General features: G+C 45.4%; 1 protein-coding gene across 2 annotated transcripts in view; it reads right to left on the bottom strand.

The window, feature by feature from the left end:
* Positions 1-732: 732 nt before the first annotated feature.
* The window catches only part of Arhgap36 (Rho GTPase activating protein 36), a 29,229-nt gene continuing 11,960 nt past the window's right edge, over positions 733-18,001 (bottom strand). Inside the window, exons 2-12 of one of the 2 annotated variants that reach the window (XM_047536588.1) lie at positions 8,296-8,454; positions 7,082-7,147; positions 6,367-6,605; positions 5,928-6,120; positions 5,671-5,726; positions 5,294-5,444; positions 4,653-4,801; positions 4,307-4,483; positions 3,999-4,096; positions 3,771-3,877; positions 733-1,967 (exon numbers count right to left, since the gene is read on the bottom strand). In XM_047536588.1, the coding sequence (XP_047392544.1) occupies positions 1,810-1,967; positions 3,771-3,877; positions 3,999-4,096; positions 4,307-4,483; positions 4,653-4,801; positions 5,294-5,444; positions 5,671-5,726; positions 5,928-6,120; positions 6,367-6,605; positions 7,082-7,147; positions 8,296-8,454 (1,553 nt within the window). In that variant the 3' untranslated portion in view covers positions 733-1,809. Of the gene's footprint in view, positions 1,968-3,770; positions 3,878-3,998; positions 4,097-4,306; positions 4,484-4,652; positions 4,802-5,293; positions 5,445-5,670; positions 5,727-5,927; positions 6,121-6,366; positions 6,606-7,081; positions 7,148-8,295; positions 8,549-18,001 lie in introns of those variants that run through there. The other variant, XM_047536587.1, reaches the window with a different exon arrangement.

Genomic DNA, 18,001 nt, shown 5'->3' with positions numbered 1-18,001 from the left:
CCATGTCACCCCTCCTCTGCATTCCATACAAACCCTTCCCTCCCTGAAGTCATCCCCTTTATGCAGTATCCCTTCCTCTTACCCCATGTCATTCTTTTCCCTTTACCCCATGATACCCCCCTCTAAATTCCACGTTATCCATATCCTTAACCCAAGTCATTCCCTCCCCCTTATCCTGCCACCCCCTTTTTTGTACCAGGGATCAAACCCAGGGGCACTTAACCACTGAGCCACATCCACAGCCATTTTTTATTTAGACAGGGTCCCACCGAGTTGCAGAGGCTGGCTCTGAACTCACAATCCTCCTGCCTCCTCGCCCAGGCACCCCCTCCGGCTTCACATTATCCCTCCCATTTATCCCATCATATCATTTGTTCCGTGACCCCTCCCCTTTACCCCATGCCACCTGCTTTATTCCACATTATCCCATGCCATCTCCTTTGCTGTATATTGCCCCTTTATCCAGCCACCCCTTTATTCCACAACCTGCTTTTATCCCATGTCCCATTCCACATCCCAGCCCTTTGCCCCATGCCACCCCCTATTTCACATCACCCTTCCCCTTTATATCATTCCCTGCCGTTCCACATCATGGCCCTGTCACCCCATCCTCTTCCATATATCCTCCCTTTTCTGCTTCCTTTCTCCTTTAGCTAGTTATATCTTCCTATTTACCCCCCAAAATTAAAGGAGGAAAAAAAACGCAGTAAGCCATGAATATGCTGCTGTCACAATACAGATGTTTATTAATGATTAAATGCCAGAGAAGTTTTAACAATCACAAATCTTCGAGCTCTGCGGTTGTTACCCATCGAATGATCAATTTCTATCCCTCAATACAATACATTCTTCATTCTATGGACCTCAGCAGTTGTTACCCATCAATATCAGCTGTAATTTGGATGTCATACATAACCCATATCTGTGTGTTACCAGAGCATGTCCCGCAAATTTGTACCGTCCTGCATAGAGGAACTACAGAGACGATAGAGAAGAACATTTGTAATCAGGTGACTTGAACTACTTGGAACTATGTGTCTGTACCTAAACTAGCCGTTTTGCTGACAACGTGGTGTAAACACCAGCCGTCTTTAAAACAGATCCAGGTACTAAAATCTAATTTTTCCTCTAAATTTTGACCCCAGAAAAGCTAGTCAGGCTTACACTTGAGGTTTCCCTGTTGGTGTGACCTGAGCAAAACTGCACAGAATTTGGGAGTGGCTTTTTGATGAGCCATAAGTCTTAATAATTTGGGGGGGTTAGAGGGATCCTGAGGCGGCGGAGTTGCTGCGGGGACACGGCTATGAGTTGGTGTGACATGATTTAGCTTTAATTGTCAGCTGTCAGTAGGCTGACCTAACGTTCTAGCATGCCTCTTGAGGGCCTTTCCAATAGAGCTCTCGGGAGGAGGGGCGGAAAGTCAGGAAAAACATGCAATCCCCTTTGGGGGAGGGAAAGCACCTCGAGATTTGTGAGCTTCTCTGGGACAGGTGTTTACCACAAATGTAACATCAATTAAAGGAGGGCTGCAGTGAGAGAAAGCCAAGACCAGGGGTAAAAGAGAAAGGCAAGGTAGCACCAGGGAGCCTGGGCATGACACAGAAACATCTCTGCTTTTACCAGCTGAGGAGACCAAGCATCCCCAGTGAAGGGGCTGGCAGTGTATTGGGAATTCCTATCCTGACCCGAGCATCAGGTGGAAATCCTCTCAGATCTTTATTTTCAAGACTCTCCTTAGTGTTTCCTGTGACATCCCAGGTCTACCCCCACCCTTTTCCCCTGTCCGGCACCTTAAAGGAGGAAAAACACCTAAGGAAAGAAGTAGCCGATGCCAGTTTTGGCCTCCTTCTCCCGGGGCACACGGAGCAATGGGCGGTCTTGCTCCGGAATGGGAGGGTTACCCGCTCCTTCCTCATCGTCATGGGAACGGGCAGTGCCGGGAGGCACGGCTGGCTCCTCAGAGGAACCTGGAAAATAGTTAACAATGTTAACTCCTAGACATCACATAGCACCCAAGGCGCGCAGACCTAATTTTGGGTTTTAAACAGCACGAAAAAAAAGAAGACAGGGCAGGTATGATTATCCCCATTTCACAGGTAAGTAAGTTGCAGCTAACAACACAGATTTCTAAAGCTCTCACCACTGTGAAATCTGAAAAGTTAGGTTAGGGAACAGAACAAGGTAGAGACCCCATGCTCAGAGCAAATGAACACCACCACCACCACCACCACCAGGGACACGGGGAAGAGGGTGACCTAACAACCACCACCATACTACAAGGAGCTTGACTAATTTTACCAAGCAAATGAGTAACAAAGCTGGAGCCGGAAGCTTACAGCACTGCATAAAGAGCACAAAGTAGATATCACTCTTCAATGACTTGGGGCTAGGCTGAGACTTTTTAAGGACAGTGTTATCTATAGGAGATGTAACATCTGAATCTTTATGGAACTGAATTGCCTTTGGACTCTGAACTTCTTTAGGGTCAACATCTTTAGACTTTGGGACTTCTTCCACATTCATGACTTCAAGATTGACAGCCACAGCTGGTGAAGGGTCTGGAATTGTACTGTAAATGGAGACATCTTCAGTCTCAGGAGTCACAATGTCAGTTTCATCATCTTCAAAAGCCTGGTCTTTCTGAGAATCTGGGATTTCTTCGTGAATCTGGGTATTCTCAGGTTCTGGGGTCACACTAAGAACTAAGTCTTCAAGAGTGGGGTTTTCCTCAGTGTGTGTGTTTCCACTGACCTCAGAGGCTTCTTTATGTGCTGGAACTTCCTCTGTATCTGAGGTTTTGCTGTTTGGGACTGCACCCACATTTGAGGATTCTTCCTGATCTTGAATTTCAAAATCAGTGATACCTTCAGGGCCTGTGATCACATGGATAGTCGGGACCTCTTCAGGGTTAGGGTCTTCAGAGCCTGCAATTCTACCTTCAGCACCTGAGGTTTCTTCATCGTTTGGGACCACATGAAGAGCTGGGACTTCGTCAAAAGTAAGTTCTTCAGAGTTTGAAATTCCACTGACTTCTGAGAATTCTTCCACATCTGGGGCTTCACCAACAGCTGGGATTTCTTCAAGACTGGGTTCTTCAGAATCTGTGGTTTCATTGATATCGGAGGCATCTGCATTGTCTGAGGCTTCCTCATTACCTGGGACTTCAGCAGCTTCTGGGATTTCTTCGTCATTTGGAATTACATTAAGATGGGAAACTTCTGCCAGGCCAAGATTGTGGTGGTCTTCAAGATCATGGTTCGGATTTCCTGCAGGGTTCAAGATTACTTGCACATGTGAGGGTCCTTCAGGTGCTGGGACCATGTCAAAATAAGGTATTTCTTCAAAGTCTGGGATCTCAATGAGTTCTGGAATTTCATCAACAGGTAGGATATCGTCAAGAGGAAGAAGATTATCAAAATTCAGGGTGTCGTCGTCATCATCGCCATCATCATCATCATCACCATCATAATCTTCTTCGTCAAGCTCTGGTATATCTTCAAGGTGTGGGCCTTGAATTTCAAGGTCATTTGGGAGCTCAAAACCTTGATTGTCCCCAAAGACTACTTGATTGAAATATTCAATTGCTAGCTCTTCATTGAATGACAAATCTTCCTCAGAGGACTCATCTTCAGCAAGGACCTGGCTCTCAGGAAGGGCCTGGTCCTCAGCAGGGGCCTGACCCTGAGCAAGGCCCTGACCCTGAGGAAGGCCCTGACCCCCTGCAGGGAACTGACCTTCAGGAAGGCCCTGACCTCCTGCAGGGAACTGACCTTCATCAAAGGGCTTGCTCTGACCAAGGACAGCAGCCCGGGCTTCAGCAGAGGTTTCCACGGGATCAGAAAGTAAAGCATCTTCTTCCATCTTGATGCGTGCACTCCTGCAAGGAAAGGAATATTGGAAAAGTAAGTTATTTTGTACTTGGATTAATGTAAAGATCATCTGGAGTTGGAAGTCCCCATAGAATAATGTGCTTCAGGTTAAATGGAAAAAACACTCACTGGATCTTCCTCAAATTCCTGCGACGAATAAAATCAAGAGCTTCAGGACTGGACTTCCACACACGCTTAGCAACCTGCCTCTGAATATGAGGTGGCACCTGAGGGTAAAGTTAGCAACATTAGCTTTTATTGCTCGGCACCTTTTCATTTATATGTCTGTATCAGGTGCCCTCATGGCCATCTAATTTAGAAGGAAATTCTAGACTGGTGACTTTGAGGCTGCCTTCTTTGGTGTAACCACATACAATTCTCCCTTGCCTGGTGAACAAAAGAGTACTGTGTGAAGTGTAACCAAAATTTCTACCTACCTGAAAAAGAATATCCCAGTTATCAATCATGGCACGGACCACATTGACTGAAGCAACATAGTGGTCAATTCCCAGTCTTGTCTTGCGGGTCTCCCTCTTGCCAAACTTGCCCTTCTTCAGGAGAGCAGATCCAAACACTAGAGCCAAATTGGTGGAAGTCATGCGATTGCCAGGAACCTAGGTAGAAGAATGCAGAAAGTGACCAACCTTGAGACAATATTAGAAGCTGGATAAATGGATATACTTTATTTTTATTTTCTATCTTTTTTTTAATCACTACATTTCTTCATACACTTGCACATGTCCCCTAGGACAGTTCTCACTACCCTTTCCCTGATCTTTTTACCAGCTGTCCGTCAAGACCAATTGAGTCCTCGCAGTGCTCAGTGATTTTATGCAGGGCCTTCAGCAGGCGCTCCAAAGTATCACTGTGGCATGGTGGCATCAGGTAAACCAGCAACTGCAGGGCAGAAAGCTGATCCTGGGGCTTCAGAGCTGGAAAAAAAACAGGGACCAGCTTAGGGGGCTAGCCTTGGCAGCAACCTAATGCCAAGGAAGATGACCTGTTTCAAAGTTGATGATGACCATGCAGAAACTACCTAGGCAACTTGCCTTTACTTACCTTCAAAGATTGAGTTCAGGAACCCCGAAAGTAAAAAGTGTTCCCCCCATGAAAACCAGACCTCTATAGAATCTGGGTTCTTCTTTGCCCTGAGAGAGCATAGTTTCAAGAAACTAGAGAAATTCCCATGCAACAGATTTATGAAGGAAAAACATTTGGAGACAAAGTAACCTGGAGACAGTTTTTTAAAGATTTTTATTTTTAATTGACATTTAAGTATATATATTCTAGAGAGGTGTTTTTCATCTTCTCATGTTCTTTGACTTAGGTCCTTGGGGGTCCTGCATCCCCCGTGGGGGTCACTAGCCCCATAGACCTCTGACATTTCCTTCCCTTGCCCCAACAAGGGAGGGCAGAAGACTTACTTGCAGTCAGAAGAAATGACATGTACAGATCGTCTGGCAGCAGAGAGTCCTTCATGTCACGGAAAAACTCCTTGAGGAGTGCAGCAACATCATGTACATTCTGATTGTCATCCAGCACTACATCCAGACCTTGATCAAATTCTTCACGGAGCTACAAGGGAAAGGAGACATGGTTTGTCCTGCCCACCACAGGCTCCTTGGTCATTCCTTCACTAAGTCCCAAGCTTCGGGGAGATAGCTGGCAGAATACTGTATGTTGCGGACTAGAAAGAAGACCTTTCCACACCAGTCATGAAACCACTGTCTTGTCTTTGGGGGAGACCCCACTTCCATGTGCATTTATTTAACCAAGAATCAAACGTGAACAGTCAATTTACCTCACGCACTCTCTGCACCGAGTACTCAATGGTGAAAATCCCCACTGTGCTTAAGCCTGAAAGAAAAAAAAGCAGATGATCCTCAGGATCTGACTCCTTTCCCCATGGTGTTTCTCTTCTCCTTCCTTAGGAGCTGCACCCCAACCCCCAGGGTCAGGGCAATGTTATCCAAGCCCTTGGTCCCACGATCTATTTCTAGAACATCCTTTCTCGTTAATTGCCTCCTTTCATAAATTAACTATTTACAGCTCCCTTACCATGTTTCTCAATGAATTTGCAGCAAGCCTCAACAACCTGGGGGATTTGTTTGGCAATCGGGTTGAGACTCATCTTCCTTTTGGATCCCAGAAGTCGCTGGCCAATAGGAAATGAAACCCTTGAAAGTTGTAGGGTCTGCAGCAGCAGAGCCCCATCCTCCAGCTCAGCCAGACTATCCACAGACACTGCACCCTATGGAGAAATTCAGACTATATTAAAATGGGGAAGGAGGAGGTCTGGATTTAGACCAGAGTACTGCATGTGACATTCACAACAGGAGAGATTCTCTGTGGCAAGCCAAGCACACTCTTCCAGAATGTTCGGTTTACCTCCCAACTCCCCCCCACCCCATGAGGACACAGGCCTTGACCCTCCTACCCCATATCACTGCACATCTCAGGAAGGGCCGCTGTCTGAAACCTGGTAGGGTTAACTCACTCTACGCCCACGGCGAGTGAACTCCCGGGGCAGGGTGGGCTCATTCCGCCTGCGACTGAAAAAGCGCCTGATGCGGCCAAACATCCTTTGCACCACGTTTCCCCGACGACGGCCCGCAGCCTGGCCGGTGGTGGCTTCTTCAATCTGCATCCTGGCTGTCAGTTCCTGATGTTTGCGGCGGGTAAGCTCGTTCACCAGTACCTCTTCCAGGCGAATGCCAAATGTCTTGAGAGAGACCTCTGGGGAATCAGGGAGAGAAAGAATGAGAAACCTCAAAGCCCCGCCGTGCTTATATTGGGAGGAACCGCAGGGACTGCCACCCTCCCCCAAGAACCGCCAGCAGTCAACCCCACCCCTTCCCACCGCAGTGCCCCTCCCTGGGGAGCTAGCCAAAAAGACCCTGCAGTATTTACAGAAAAGTATTCAACACTCAACTCAGCCCCACTCAACTACCCCCAAGGGGCTCAAGATCCTGCCAGGGGGTGACCACCTTGAAACACGGAGGGTGATCTCAGGCTGGTCTGGGAGGACCGCCCCATGCGCCTCAGCTATTGAACCATTTCCTGATATCACCCCCTGAGGGGTTTCTGGGAGGGAGGGGGAGTGACTTGGCTGCAGTGGGCCCCGCCCAGTCTCCAGCAGCCAGGGGCACACTATGGGGGGGAGGGGTACAGCACCCTATTTCTCGCCTAAAGAAAATACAGAAGACCCTCACCCCTCTCTTGTCCTCTCAGGATCATAAACCACTTCTCCAAGGTGTTGGGACGGTCAGTGGGTAGAGCTACAAGAGAAAAAGAAAAGAAACGCACACTTACATACAAATAAGTGACTCAAACATGGCCATACATTTATCTGCAGCTGGGGGGGGTGGGATAGGGAGGAAGGAGCTCGTTCCAGCCCGCGAAAAATATTTTGAATTCTCCCAGCCTCAGTTTCCCTGCCCGGCAACAGGACCAATCTTATCTAACACATAGCAAAACTCTAAGAATTTAACCAAACCAGTTAACCTAAGGCGCATCCTGCTACGCAACAGCAGTCTCTCAACACAACACTCAAAACATAAAATTCAGGGGCGCTCAGGCGCCTGGATCACGCAACAGGCGAGGGGAGGGGCTCCGCCCGCAGCGCCACCGAGAGTAAGGGTCGCGAAGTTACTGCGAAGTGCTCTAGTACCCAGGTTGCCGTCGGCTCCCTGCGCTGCGGCGGGAGAAGCGGCGGACCTGGCTGTCCCCGCGCTCCAAATCCCACAGCAGCGGCTACCTTCACTTCACTCAGTTCGGGCTGCACCCGTGGTGCGCACCTAGAGACCCCACCACCCCTTGCACTGTCCAATGCTGCTCAAGTGCCCCTTGGCCGCGCAACCTCCCCTACTCGGTGGCCAAATTTGCGCTGGTACCCCAGAGATCCTCCCACCCCACCCCCAGCAAGCTCGAACCGGGTCGGCGCGGAGTCCCGATGGCAGCTAGCTGAGGTGGGAAGCGCTCACAGCGGCTTCTGCAGCCACTTCCCCCCACCCCCTCCCGCTCTTCTCCTGGTTTGGCACGTGTCTCTCACTGTCTCTCAAACGCGATGTCTCTCTGTCCCAGTCCTCTCGGAGTATCTATCCTTCTGCACCTTAGTCGCTCTGCCCGATTCTGGAAACGCACCTGCACCTGGCGCGCGTCTCTTCACCAGTGCTCAATACAAGTCAGTCCCTGACCCCCCGCCTATTTGTCTTACCGCCCCTCGACCCCCCAGGCTTCCACCCAACTCAACTAATCTTTACCTGTTTTGCAATTCAATAGACAGCCTTCAACTCCCACTTCCTTAGGCGCCAGGGGATTAGACCAGGCGCCAGCCCCTCACCACCCTCGGACCCCACATCTGTCCATTTTGCCCCGGGGTCCACTCGCCCGAAGGCGAGGACGCCACATTCGGGGTACAGCTCACCTCTATCAGGTCGGAATTCAGAGAGGAAATGCCTGGCCACGAGTTCGTGGTAGGCAGTCTCTTGCAGCTTCAGACGCTCCAGCTCAGAGAGGCTGTGTATTGACACCATCTTCATCCTTCGGTCCGGATTGTGTCCTGGGGCTCCTCCCAGGACGCTCACTAAAAAAATGAAGGCAGACAACAACAGCAAAGTGGGCATGATTCTGGGGCACCGTGTCCTTGCTGCCTTCAGAAAAGGAATGCAGCCACCCATTCTGGAATCGGATGATTATCAAGGCTGCATCATCCAATTGTCACTGGACCTGGTGGAGGGAACTATGGGGGGGGTTAGATGGGGAGGGAAAACTGGGAGGCGGCTTCACCCTCAAGCAGGGCTGCCTCTGGTTGCTTACTTAAAAAAAAAAAAAAACAACTTAAAAAATCAGCTCTGAACAGATAGTTCAGAAGAGAAAAAAATCCTAATTAGGAAAAAAAAAAAGAAACAACCTCACAATTTTCTTTAGAAAGCACTTTTGAGACAAGAATTAGTATTTTCTATTAATTAGAACACTGATAGTTTTTTTTAAATTTTTTTCATGATATACTCAATGCTGTCTGGGTTGGGTAAAAAGAAGGCTTTTGTCTAGGCTGGGAACAATGTAAATTCTGTAAATTTATACAACTATTCCAGAAAACAAACTGGACACATGGGTCTGGAACCAAAGATTGTCCCCAGTCCCTTTGACCCAATAATTCCCCTTCTAGGAATCTATTCTAATGAAATCTTCCTACAGACAGGAAAATCCATATGCATATGAGCCATAATAGTAAAAATTTAATAGAAAAATCTACCCCAGCAATGAGATTAGTTGTACAAATTGCATAATTTTATACTATAATCATTATGTAATCATAAAATGTTTACGAAGAGCCTTTTCACAAATACAAAATACAGAATTGCATCAATTATGATTACAACTACGTGAAGAAAACAGTGCATAAAAATTAAAGACTAAAAACATGCACCCAAACATTAATAAGGTTTATATTAAGTGGTAATAGTTTACCTTTGTCTTTTCTCTATTTAACAAAATTTGGTCATCTTGATTATATTACTTTTCATGAAAAAAAAATCAACTTCTACCAAAAACATTTCCAGACCATTTTCCATGAGACTCCCTATACAAAATTGGTGATGAGAGAGAAGTTTGTCTTAGTGTAATGGCAAACCTGTTTTATATGGCCTTTCTCCATGGCCCCCACTATCATTGCTCCCAGGTTGCATAGCATTCCCTTGAGGAGATCTCCCTGTACCCCACAGCATCCTTTCCTGCACATTCTATTACCCATTTATTCTTTCATTCATTCATTAAAAAAGAAATCTATTAATTGCCCACTTCATGCCAGACACTACAGATTGAAAGGATGAGCAAGATAATACTACTCTTCTCATAAAACATTTAACAGTGCAGTGAAGGAGATACACAGGTTAGCAACAATCTACAAAACCTTGTGATAAGTCAGTCAGCCAAGATATAAACAAAGTACTGCGAGAGGAGAAAGGAGAAAGCATCCAAGTCTGCCTGGAGACAGCAAGGGGGAGAGCATCCAGAGAGAACAGCTTGTACAAACGCAAAGAGATGGGAGAGGGGTTCTCATCTCCAAGCAATATGATGGCATTGGAAGGAAATAAATCTGGATGGGCAGGGATGAGATTGTCAATGGCCCTGGAAGCCATGTTCAGCAGTTGGACATTCTCCTGAAGCCAACAGGGAACAACTATAGGGTTTCGGGCAGCAAATGCCATTAGAGTTGTACCCTGGGGAAAAAAAAAATCACGGGGAGCCATGAAACAACCTGGTTTGGGTTGAAAGCCTGAAGTAGGTAGATCAACAAAAAGGCAAGGGCTGCTGATACAAGTCAATGTCACCGGGTAGAAGTGACAGGACTTGGGGAAAAAATTGTAATGGAAAGAATTTAAGATAGCCCCCAAGTTTATGGTATGGGTGAATGCATGCTGATTTCTGAAAGAAAAGATAATTTTGGATACAGGTAATTAAATCTTTTTAAAAAGTAGTCACATACTACTTTTCTAAGCTTCCCTTTCCCATGGAATTTTATAATATTATCCTATGTAAAATTTGGAGAGAGGCTTAAATTTCAAAGATCAGGTAATATGGCTTTGACAGCCAAGAGGTAGATAAGGGCTTATCATGCAATAATCTTAAAAAAAAAAAAAAAAAAAAAAAAAAAAAAACAACTATCCTTTTCCCCCCAAAAAAACACCCTCCAGCTTGAATTTTATTTCCAAAATTCTCTTTTGCCTTCTTTAATGGCCAAAATCAAAGATACCAGACAAGCTTGCCAGATAACTGAGGTGCAATATGAGAAAGGATGGAGGATCTTTCTATGGCTTTAAAACTAAGCTAAAATGAAAACCCTTAGCATGAATTTTAAAGCCCCTTCAACTGCAAAGCACCATCCCCTGGACCCAAAGTGAATACCTAAGGCCAACCACCAACCTGCAACCACAAAGTGACCATTTTAATCAAAGGCACATACAGCTAACCACAGTTCAAGACTAAACCTCTAGCAATCCCCCACTCACAATAACAGGTCCAGAGTCGTTAGTCGAGGGTCTCATACTGACACATAGTCTAGCTCTTTTTAATATCATCCCCCCTCTCCCTTTACCCCAATCCAGTCATTTCTGTACCTGTCTTGGAGTTTCAGCTATATCTTCTTGTTGAGGCTTACCAGATCTGATCACCCAAAGAGCAGAGCTGGTTCTTTCCTCAAAAACCAGGATGTAAATTAATCCCTCCCCTCCCCAGAAAATAAGGTAAGAACAAACAGTGAAACCTCAAATCAACACCAGCCCAAAAAGGAGAGAGAGAAAAGCCTCTGAGAGATGAGTCAGCCTAGATGCTTACAATTCTGAAGGAAATCAAAGGCCTTAGAATAAACCGTTTGTCATTGCCTCCCTGCTTCAACATATAGGGCTGAACTTAAGAACAGTCATATGCTGCAGTTTTACCAGCAAAATTGACACTGTCTTACTTACCTTGAACCCTCTCAAGCGCCAGTAGGATATAAGACAGAAGCAGAGCTAGGAAGATCAGTGTGCCCAAACAAGAAGCAGATAGGTGGGCTGGGGAGGGGGTTAGAAGGCAGGCTTCAGCACTGTAGACAGGCACAAAACAGGTTCTTGGAATTGTAATATTTTACAATATTATTCAAGTCCTCAGGCCTGATATTCCAAACCGAACACAAAGGAAGGCTCCCCAGAAAGGACCAAAGTGCCAAGAGACCTCTCTTGCTTCAAAGTGTATTTTCCTTTCCTCTTTAGTGCACCATGGCACTAGCCTGAAGTGACCATGAGATCAAAAAGATGCTCCAGAAGGAATATGAAAGCAAATCAGCTCAGTTTCAATCTAGATTTCAAAATATCTGCAAAAATCATTTTAGAAAAATATCTGCACTGGGCACTGGAGATAGAGCCAAAGAGAACATAGTTCAAAGCCAAGTTTATCATTTCTTGCTGTGTGACTTTAGGAAATTCAGTTGAATTCTCTGGGCCTCTTTGGTCTAGCATATAAAATAAGGAAATGGCATAAAATCCATCTCTGTGGATGTGAGAGCTGAATGAATAACGTGATATGTAACATTAGTTTTTAATAAACATGTTGATTTTGAAGGTTCTTCGCAAAGAGCCTGAGTTTACCAGAAAACAGCCTTCAAAAGTAATTATATAAAGATTAGAATTTTTATCAATGCATTGAAGAACCTATCTTGTTCAAAGTCTTCTAAATTTGAATTACTTGTTAACACAGGTAAAGTTACCTGGGGAGACTTAGGAATAGATCTTTGCTCTTCAATTTCATCAGGGTCAAATATTTTTTTTAATCTTAAAAAATTTAGATAAACTGGACTGGGGCTGTAGCTTAGTGGTAGACAGCTTCCTAATAGCTGTGAGACCAGCCTTGGGTTCAATACCCAGATCCCCAGCACAGCAAAAAAAAAAAAAAAAAATAGTTTGATATTTCAATTTTTATTATGATTAAGCCTATATGTCCCAACATTTGTTTTTCTTTCAAGCTATCTAGTTTGACGTCATCAACAAAACAATTTCATTTATATCAGTAAAAGAGCAAAGAAATTAGCCGATAGCAAACTGGAGAATTTGAACAGAGCAGCAGGGCACCCAAATCAAGTCTCCAGCAATACAAAAAAGGGGAAACACCCTTGGGTGGCATCAAGTCTGTTTCTCACGTCCTCCCAAAATGCATAGCACAGATGGAGAAACAAATTAACATTAGAAAGGTCACCCGCTTCGACATTGTGAGGACGGAAATGCTCTAAGCTAGGCATAAATCCAGTCTTCACAATGTGGAGGACTAATTTACTCCACTGCCCCCGAATAGTTAGGAATGGTGCAGTGCTCACTAGTAAACATCCATGAGAAAAAACCAGGGTCTGACTGATGCTGTGGTTTGAATTCCTATAAATTTGGCACTTTATGGCATCGGCAGAATTTTGCTTCGAGCCACTGAAAGACCTTTGGAGTTTCAGAAATCGATACTGCACGGCGCTGGGTGCCCAAAAGGTATTGCATCTATGATATTCAAATATCTACAGGCAGTGACGATGAAGACATCCCCATTAATATATCGCAACACAGGAAAGAGATCCAGGTCTGGGGATGAAAACATTTGGGCACCAATTTGGTCGCTGATACATGACCTCATTCATCCCTGAGCATTAATGAGTTAGCCTTTAAGTTGTTATCCCATAACCTCCATTTCAGCAAAGGCTGCAGATGCGGCGAACAGAATGACTCATTCTATCCTGGGAGGTGGTGATGCCCCCAGATAATTAAATTTGGGGACAGCATTCTTCAATACGTAAAGTTAGACCATCATGCTACAGCAGAAGCTCAAAGTACATGAAAAAACCCTGGTTAAAAAAATTTTTTTTTCAGGAATTACTCAGAACATTAAACTGGTTTAGATAGAAGGAAACTTAGCCATCACTTCGTCTAATACCTCCATTCCACAGTTCCAAAAACTGAGTCTCAAAGACAACAGGGATCTTTCTCCCTAAGGCTACACAGCAATTGGACAGCAGAGCCTGGACAAGAACCCAGTTCTCTTCAGTCTCAAGGCATTTTCTTCTGTCCTATCCACCTCTGCTCTGAATAGCTGCAAGATTCTGCATTGCTAAATAATGAAATGAAAAGAATGTACACATAATCAAAGCCTAATTCCATAAAGCCAGGGGAGGTCATATCTGAAGGCAGGCAGCCACTACAAATTACAACATCTCTGTAAAATAAGTACAGTCGTCATTCTATAGAACGTGGGATGCCCTTTTTAAATTTTATTGACTAAAGAAACAACACAGGCTCAGGATGGTGAAAGGCAATCTTTATGCTATAAACATTGCAAAGGAGAGTTTAAACGAGGCGACGTGCCATCAAATACAGCAAGATGTAGATATTCTCACTATTATCTGCAGAATGTGTCAGGGTGCATAATAGTGCTGGCATCACAAGCTGTGTCACATATATCAACTCCCCCCTCCCTTTTTGGTTGCTGCTTCTATTAAATTGTGGTGGAAGTAAAAAAAAAATAAGATGTTCTATCAGTGGGAGGTAAAAATTTTAATGCCCAATTTGCCTTATTCTTTTCATTTTTCAAAGCTTTCTATATGTCCTTTATGTGCAGACCCAAGCACACAGTAGGTGTTCATTAAGTGTTCATTGGGTGAATCATAGGATTATCAACTGAGGGTTTGAGAGAACATAAAGGTCTGATAATTAAAACAGCTATTCATGATTCATGAATAAATGAATCATGCCACTTTATGCTCACAACAACCCCTGGAAAGGAGGGAGGGTGGAGATTATTTCCCCCCTTTTACAGATAAAAAAACAAACTAGAGCTCTGGTAGGGTTGTGATTTAGCTAAAGTGGCATAAAAATACTATGGAGGAACATGATCTGCTATTCCTGGGTCAGGCCTTGTCCTTTCCACCAAACTACTGTGTTTAATATTCATCACTAACATTTGCTGCCTGGAAGTGGGGAAGGTCCAAGACTACCTTCCTTTCTAAGGAAGTAACTGAATTTTTGAGGTTTTATATATGCTTTTTTGTGACATTCCTTGGGAGATGGGAATAAAGACAAGTGTTTGTGTATTTGAAAAACACTATTATGTATTAATTCTATGACATCTCTCACCTAAGCCCACCCCAACTTTGACAGGATAGCATCCTAGAAAGTTCCAGAGATATCGACTGGGACCTAGATTCAAATCCCAGCCTCACCACATAACATGAAAATTCACACACTCAATTAAGTGACTTGGAGCAAATTATCTCACTTTTCAGAGCCTCAGATCCATGACCTTACAAAATAATTGTGGTACCTGCTATGTGCAGTTGTGGTGAAGATTAAGATTAAAAAAAGATTGGGATGAAAGAATCCTCCAAAGGGTACTGTGTTGTACCCAAGGTAAGGAACTCTCCCCGACCCCTCACGAATAGCTGGAAGTCAAATAAATTTGAGAGGAAACCTGAACAAAGTTTCTGCTATCTTTCTGGAAATGATATATCTGGTGCTCTTGCTGAACAATATTCACTAGCCCTCCTGGGAAGGTGGAAATGGGTATTCAATAACTGAGTGGGATAGGATGAACTATTTCTTCAGAGGCTTTCATGATCAGATGCAAAGCAACTATGGGATTTGGGGGATTAGCCTGGCCTGTGAAATGTAGGGAAAAACCCAACTGGCCCACAGAAGGAATTTAACCCCTACCTTTGTCTTCCCATAGCATTTTCAAGCTCTACTCTTAAGGATGGTGGAGGGAGGGGACAGCCATCCAGAGTGGAAAATCCCAGTTCTTGCCCTTGGGATCTTACAGCCTAGTTGAAGGTCACATAAATGTCAAGTGTCTGAGGGACTATCAAGAAAGGCCCATGGGTCTAATATTCTTCCCTGAATTTAAATGTATTTCCTCTGTTTTCTTCCTTTAAGAAATAAAGAAATGACTATTTCCTCATGCCCACCAGCACTGGGCAGACCCTTCCTCAACTGTAGGTTTTCAATATGCACTAAGTTCAATTCATTCTTCCCACTGTCTCAAATCCCTGTCCCTTCCCTTCAGAGGCTCTGAGACTCACCCCTTTTCAGATACATACACATTCCCACTCAGACATCCATCTACATGCTTCATCTTCACACCCTCAGATATGCATTTACACACACACACACACACACACACATATATTATATACATCCTGTTATATATTATATACAATGTTATATATTATATACACCCTCTCCAATGTATTCACATGAAAGGGAAAAAGGGAAATGAGTGAATTAAAGGAAAGGTCATCAACCATTGCCTCTCCAGATTCCATCTATGGCTTCTTACAGAGTGGGCATGAGAAAGAACAGTCTAATGGGGACATTCCCCAAAACCATCTAGACAGAGGCCATGTCAAAGAAACCTTCAAAGTTCTCACAATCTGTGCCTCGGAGCTTCCCCCCTCCATCTTTCTCTGCACTCCCACTCTACTGGCTTCCCTTTGCCTTTACATCTTCAACAAGCATCCAATTTTCTGCCAGTTTTCTTTTCCAAAATCCTGAGTGTCTGTCATAGGGAATTGGGGCTGTGAGAGATGTTTTTCCCTGTAGTTTTTATGATAGGAATCATATTTTTAAAACTACATTCGAATAACCATTTTTCTAAAATGCCCATGTCTACCCATCCTTCACAATTAGACCAATGTCTTGACTATGGTGGAGTGATAAAAAGTCCTAGACCAGGAGGGAGGGAGCCTGCTCAGTCACCAAGCAGCTGGGTGGCCTTGGGCAAGTCAGTGAACATCTCCAAGTCCAAAAACACAACCAGCATAATTTATTATTACCCAGTTTAACAGCACTGTAAAGACACAGCCCTCATGTCTACAGGGTCCTTGATTATCCTAAAGGACTGAGAGAACTGCAGGACACAGTGCCACACAATTGCTATCCGCAGTTCAAAAAACACCCCCCCACACACACACACACTCTTCTGCAGACCCAAAGGACCAGGGGGGGTGGGCTCTGCGCCCACCCCCACTCTTCCACCTAATTGTCCCCTAAGGCCAACTTAGGCCCTTGACCTAGAGCAAGAGACAAGGGGAGGGGGGTGCTCCAGATGCTTCACCTTCAGCCAAGGGGGCTGTCCTCGGCCTCTGGCTGCCAAGGCGCTAGAGAGCATGGCCTCCAGGCTGGGTTGGGTTGCGCTGCACGTGTCCCGCCCCTATCTAGCTCGAAGGAGCAGCGCAGAATCTGCAAAGTTAAACAAAACCCCCGTGGCGCGCAAAATCTACACTCCGCTGCTAGTCCCGCGGAGAATTCCAGCAATCAAATCCTGCCTGCGAGCTCTAGGTTTGAACCCTTGACTCAAAAGCCTGGGGGCAAGGTGTTCCCGCACTCAGGCCTCCTCTCCCTCAGGCGGGCCCTCGACTTGGAGTGCCCTCGCCCCCCTCTTTCGCCCCACGGTGGGTCGCACTCCGTCCCCTGGTGCCCGGCCCCTGCACTACCTCTTGGCGACTCTCCTGGTCCGGCCAGGGAATAAGAGGCTGCGTGACCTGCTGGTCGGTTCGGCGACGCGGCCGCCGCAGCTAGTCCTGAGACGAGCTGCAGGCGCTGTGAGCGCTTGGCTCTGCCGCGCAGATTCCCCCACTCCCTGTAAAGCTTTCCGCGGTGGGGTAGGGGCTGATTCATAGCAATTTTCTACACGGCAGCCAGCTCAGAGCCTTACGCATACCTGTTTGCTGAATTCCCTGGGCTACTCCCACTGTTTCTCCCCTTATTTAAAACCAATCTCTGTTTCAAGATTCAGCCCAAGGGTCCCTTCTGCGTGCTGCTCTGAATTACCCACCCCTCCCCTAGTCATGCACAAGATCTCAAGTTACAGGTGGAGGAAAGGCAGAGGTGGAAGTTCTGATGGTTAAGAAATTTACCCAGAGACAAGAGCTAATTAGTCCCAGAGCCAAGGTGAAGGCCCAGACCTCCTGGACCCCAACTCAGTATACTTTTTGCTATACCACATTGCTTCCCTTCTTTCCCGAGTCGTGACATTCCAGGGCAGGGAGCATCTTTTCTTGGCCTTTTGCACATAACCACTGGACTTGCCTCTCTTCCTGCTCTTTGTCTCTCATTGACAAGGGTTTCTGCTCTCAAACTCAGACAAAAAGGTCATTTTGTTCAAAGTTCAGTGAGCATCAAGAGCAAACAGCCGACTTCACAAAGTCCCCCACCCACCTGGATGGCAATCACAATAACTTCCCCAACCCCCACTCCCCCACACACTATCTTCATTTTTCATTTTCTGTCTTCTGCACCTATCTGGACACCCAGGAAGTCAGAAGACCATCCTTTAAAAACCTTCCCCAAATCCCCTCTTCTAACCTTCATCCCACCTATCCTATGTACAAATCACCAATCAAACAAAAACACATTATTTGCAAGAGGCAAATATTCTCATCTGATGTAACAAGGGCAACTTGGGGTTATAAACGCAAGGTCTCAGGTAGATAAAGTTTCACATACAGTTACTCCCCTCCCAACTGACTTTCCTCGTCTCCTAAGCCAAGTACAATTGTGTTATTGTCAAAGAGGGGTAAGAGAAGAGGAGAGGCAAGTTGAGAGTGTCAAAGACTATAGGTGAGC

This window comes from Sciurus carolinensis, chromosome X, assembly GCF_902686445.1.
Source record: "Sciurus carolinensis chromosome X, mSciCar1.2, whole genome shotgun sequence".
Classification (NCBI taxonomy): Eukaryota; Metazoa; Chordata; class Mammalia; order Rodentia; family Sciuridae; genus Sciurus; species Sciurus carolinensis.
The sequence above is the reverse complement of the archived record's forward strand: the minus strand, read 5'-3'. Positions and strand labels throughout refer to the sequence as shown.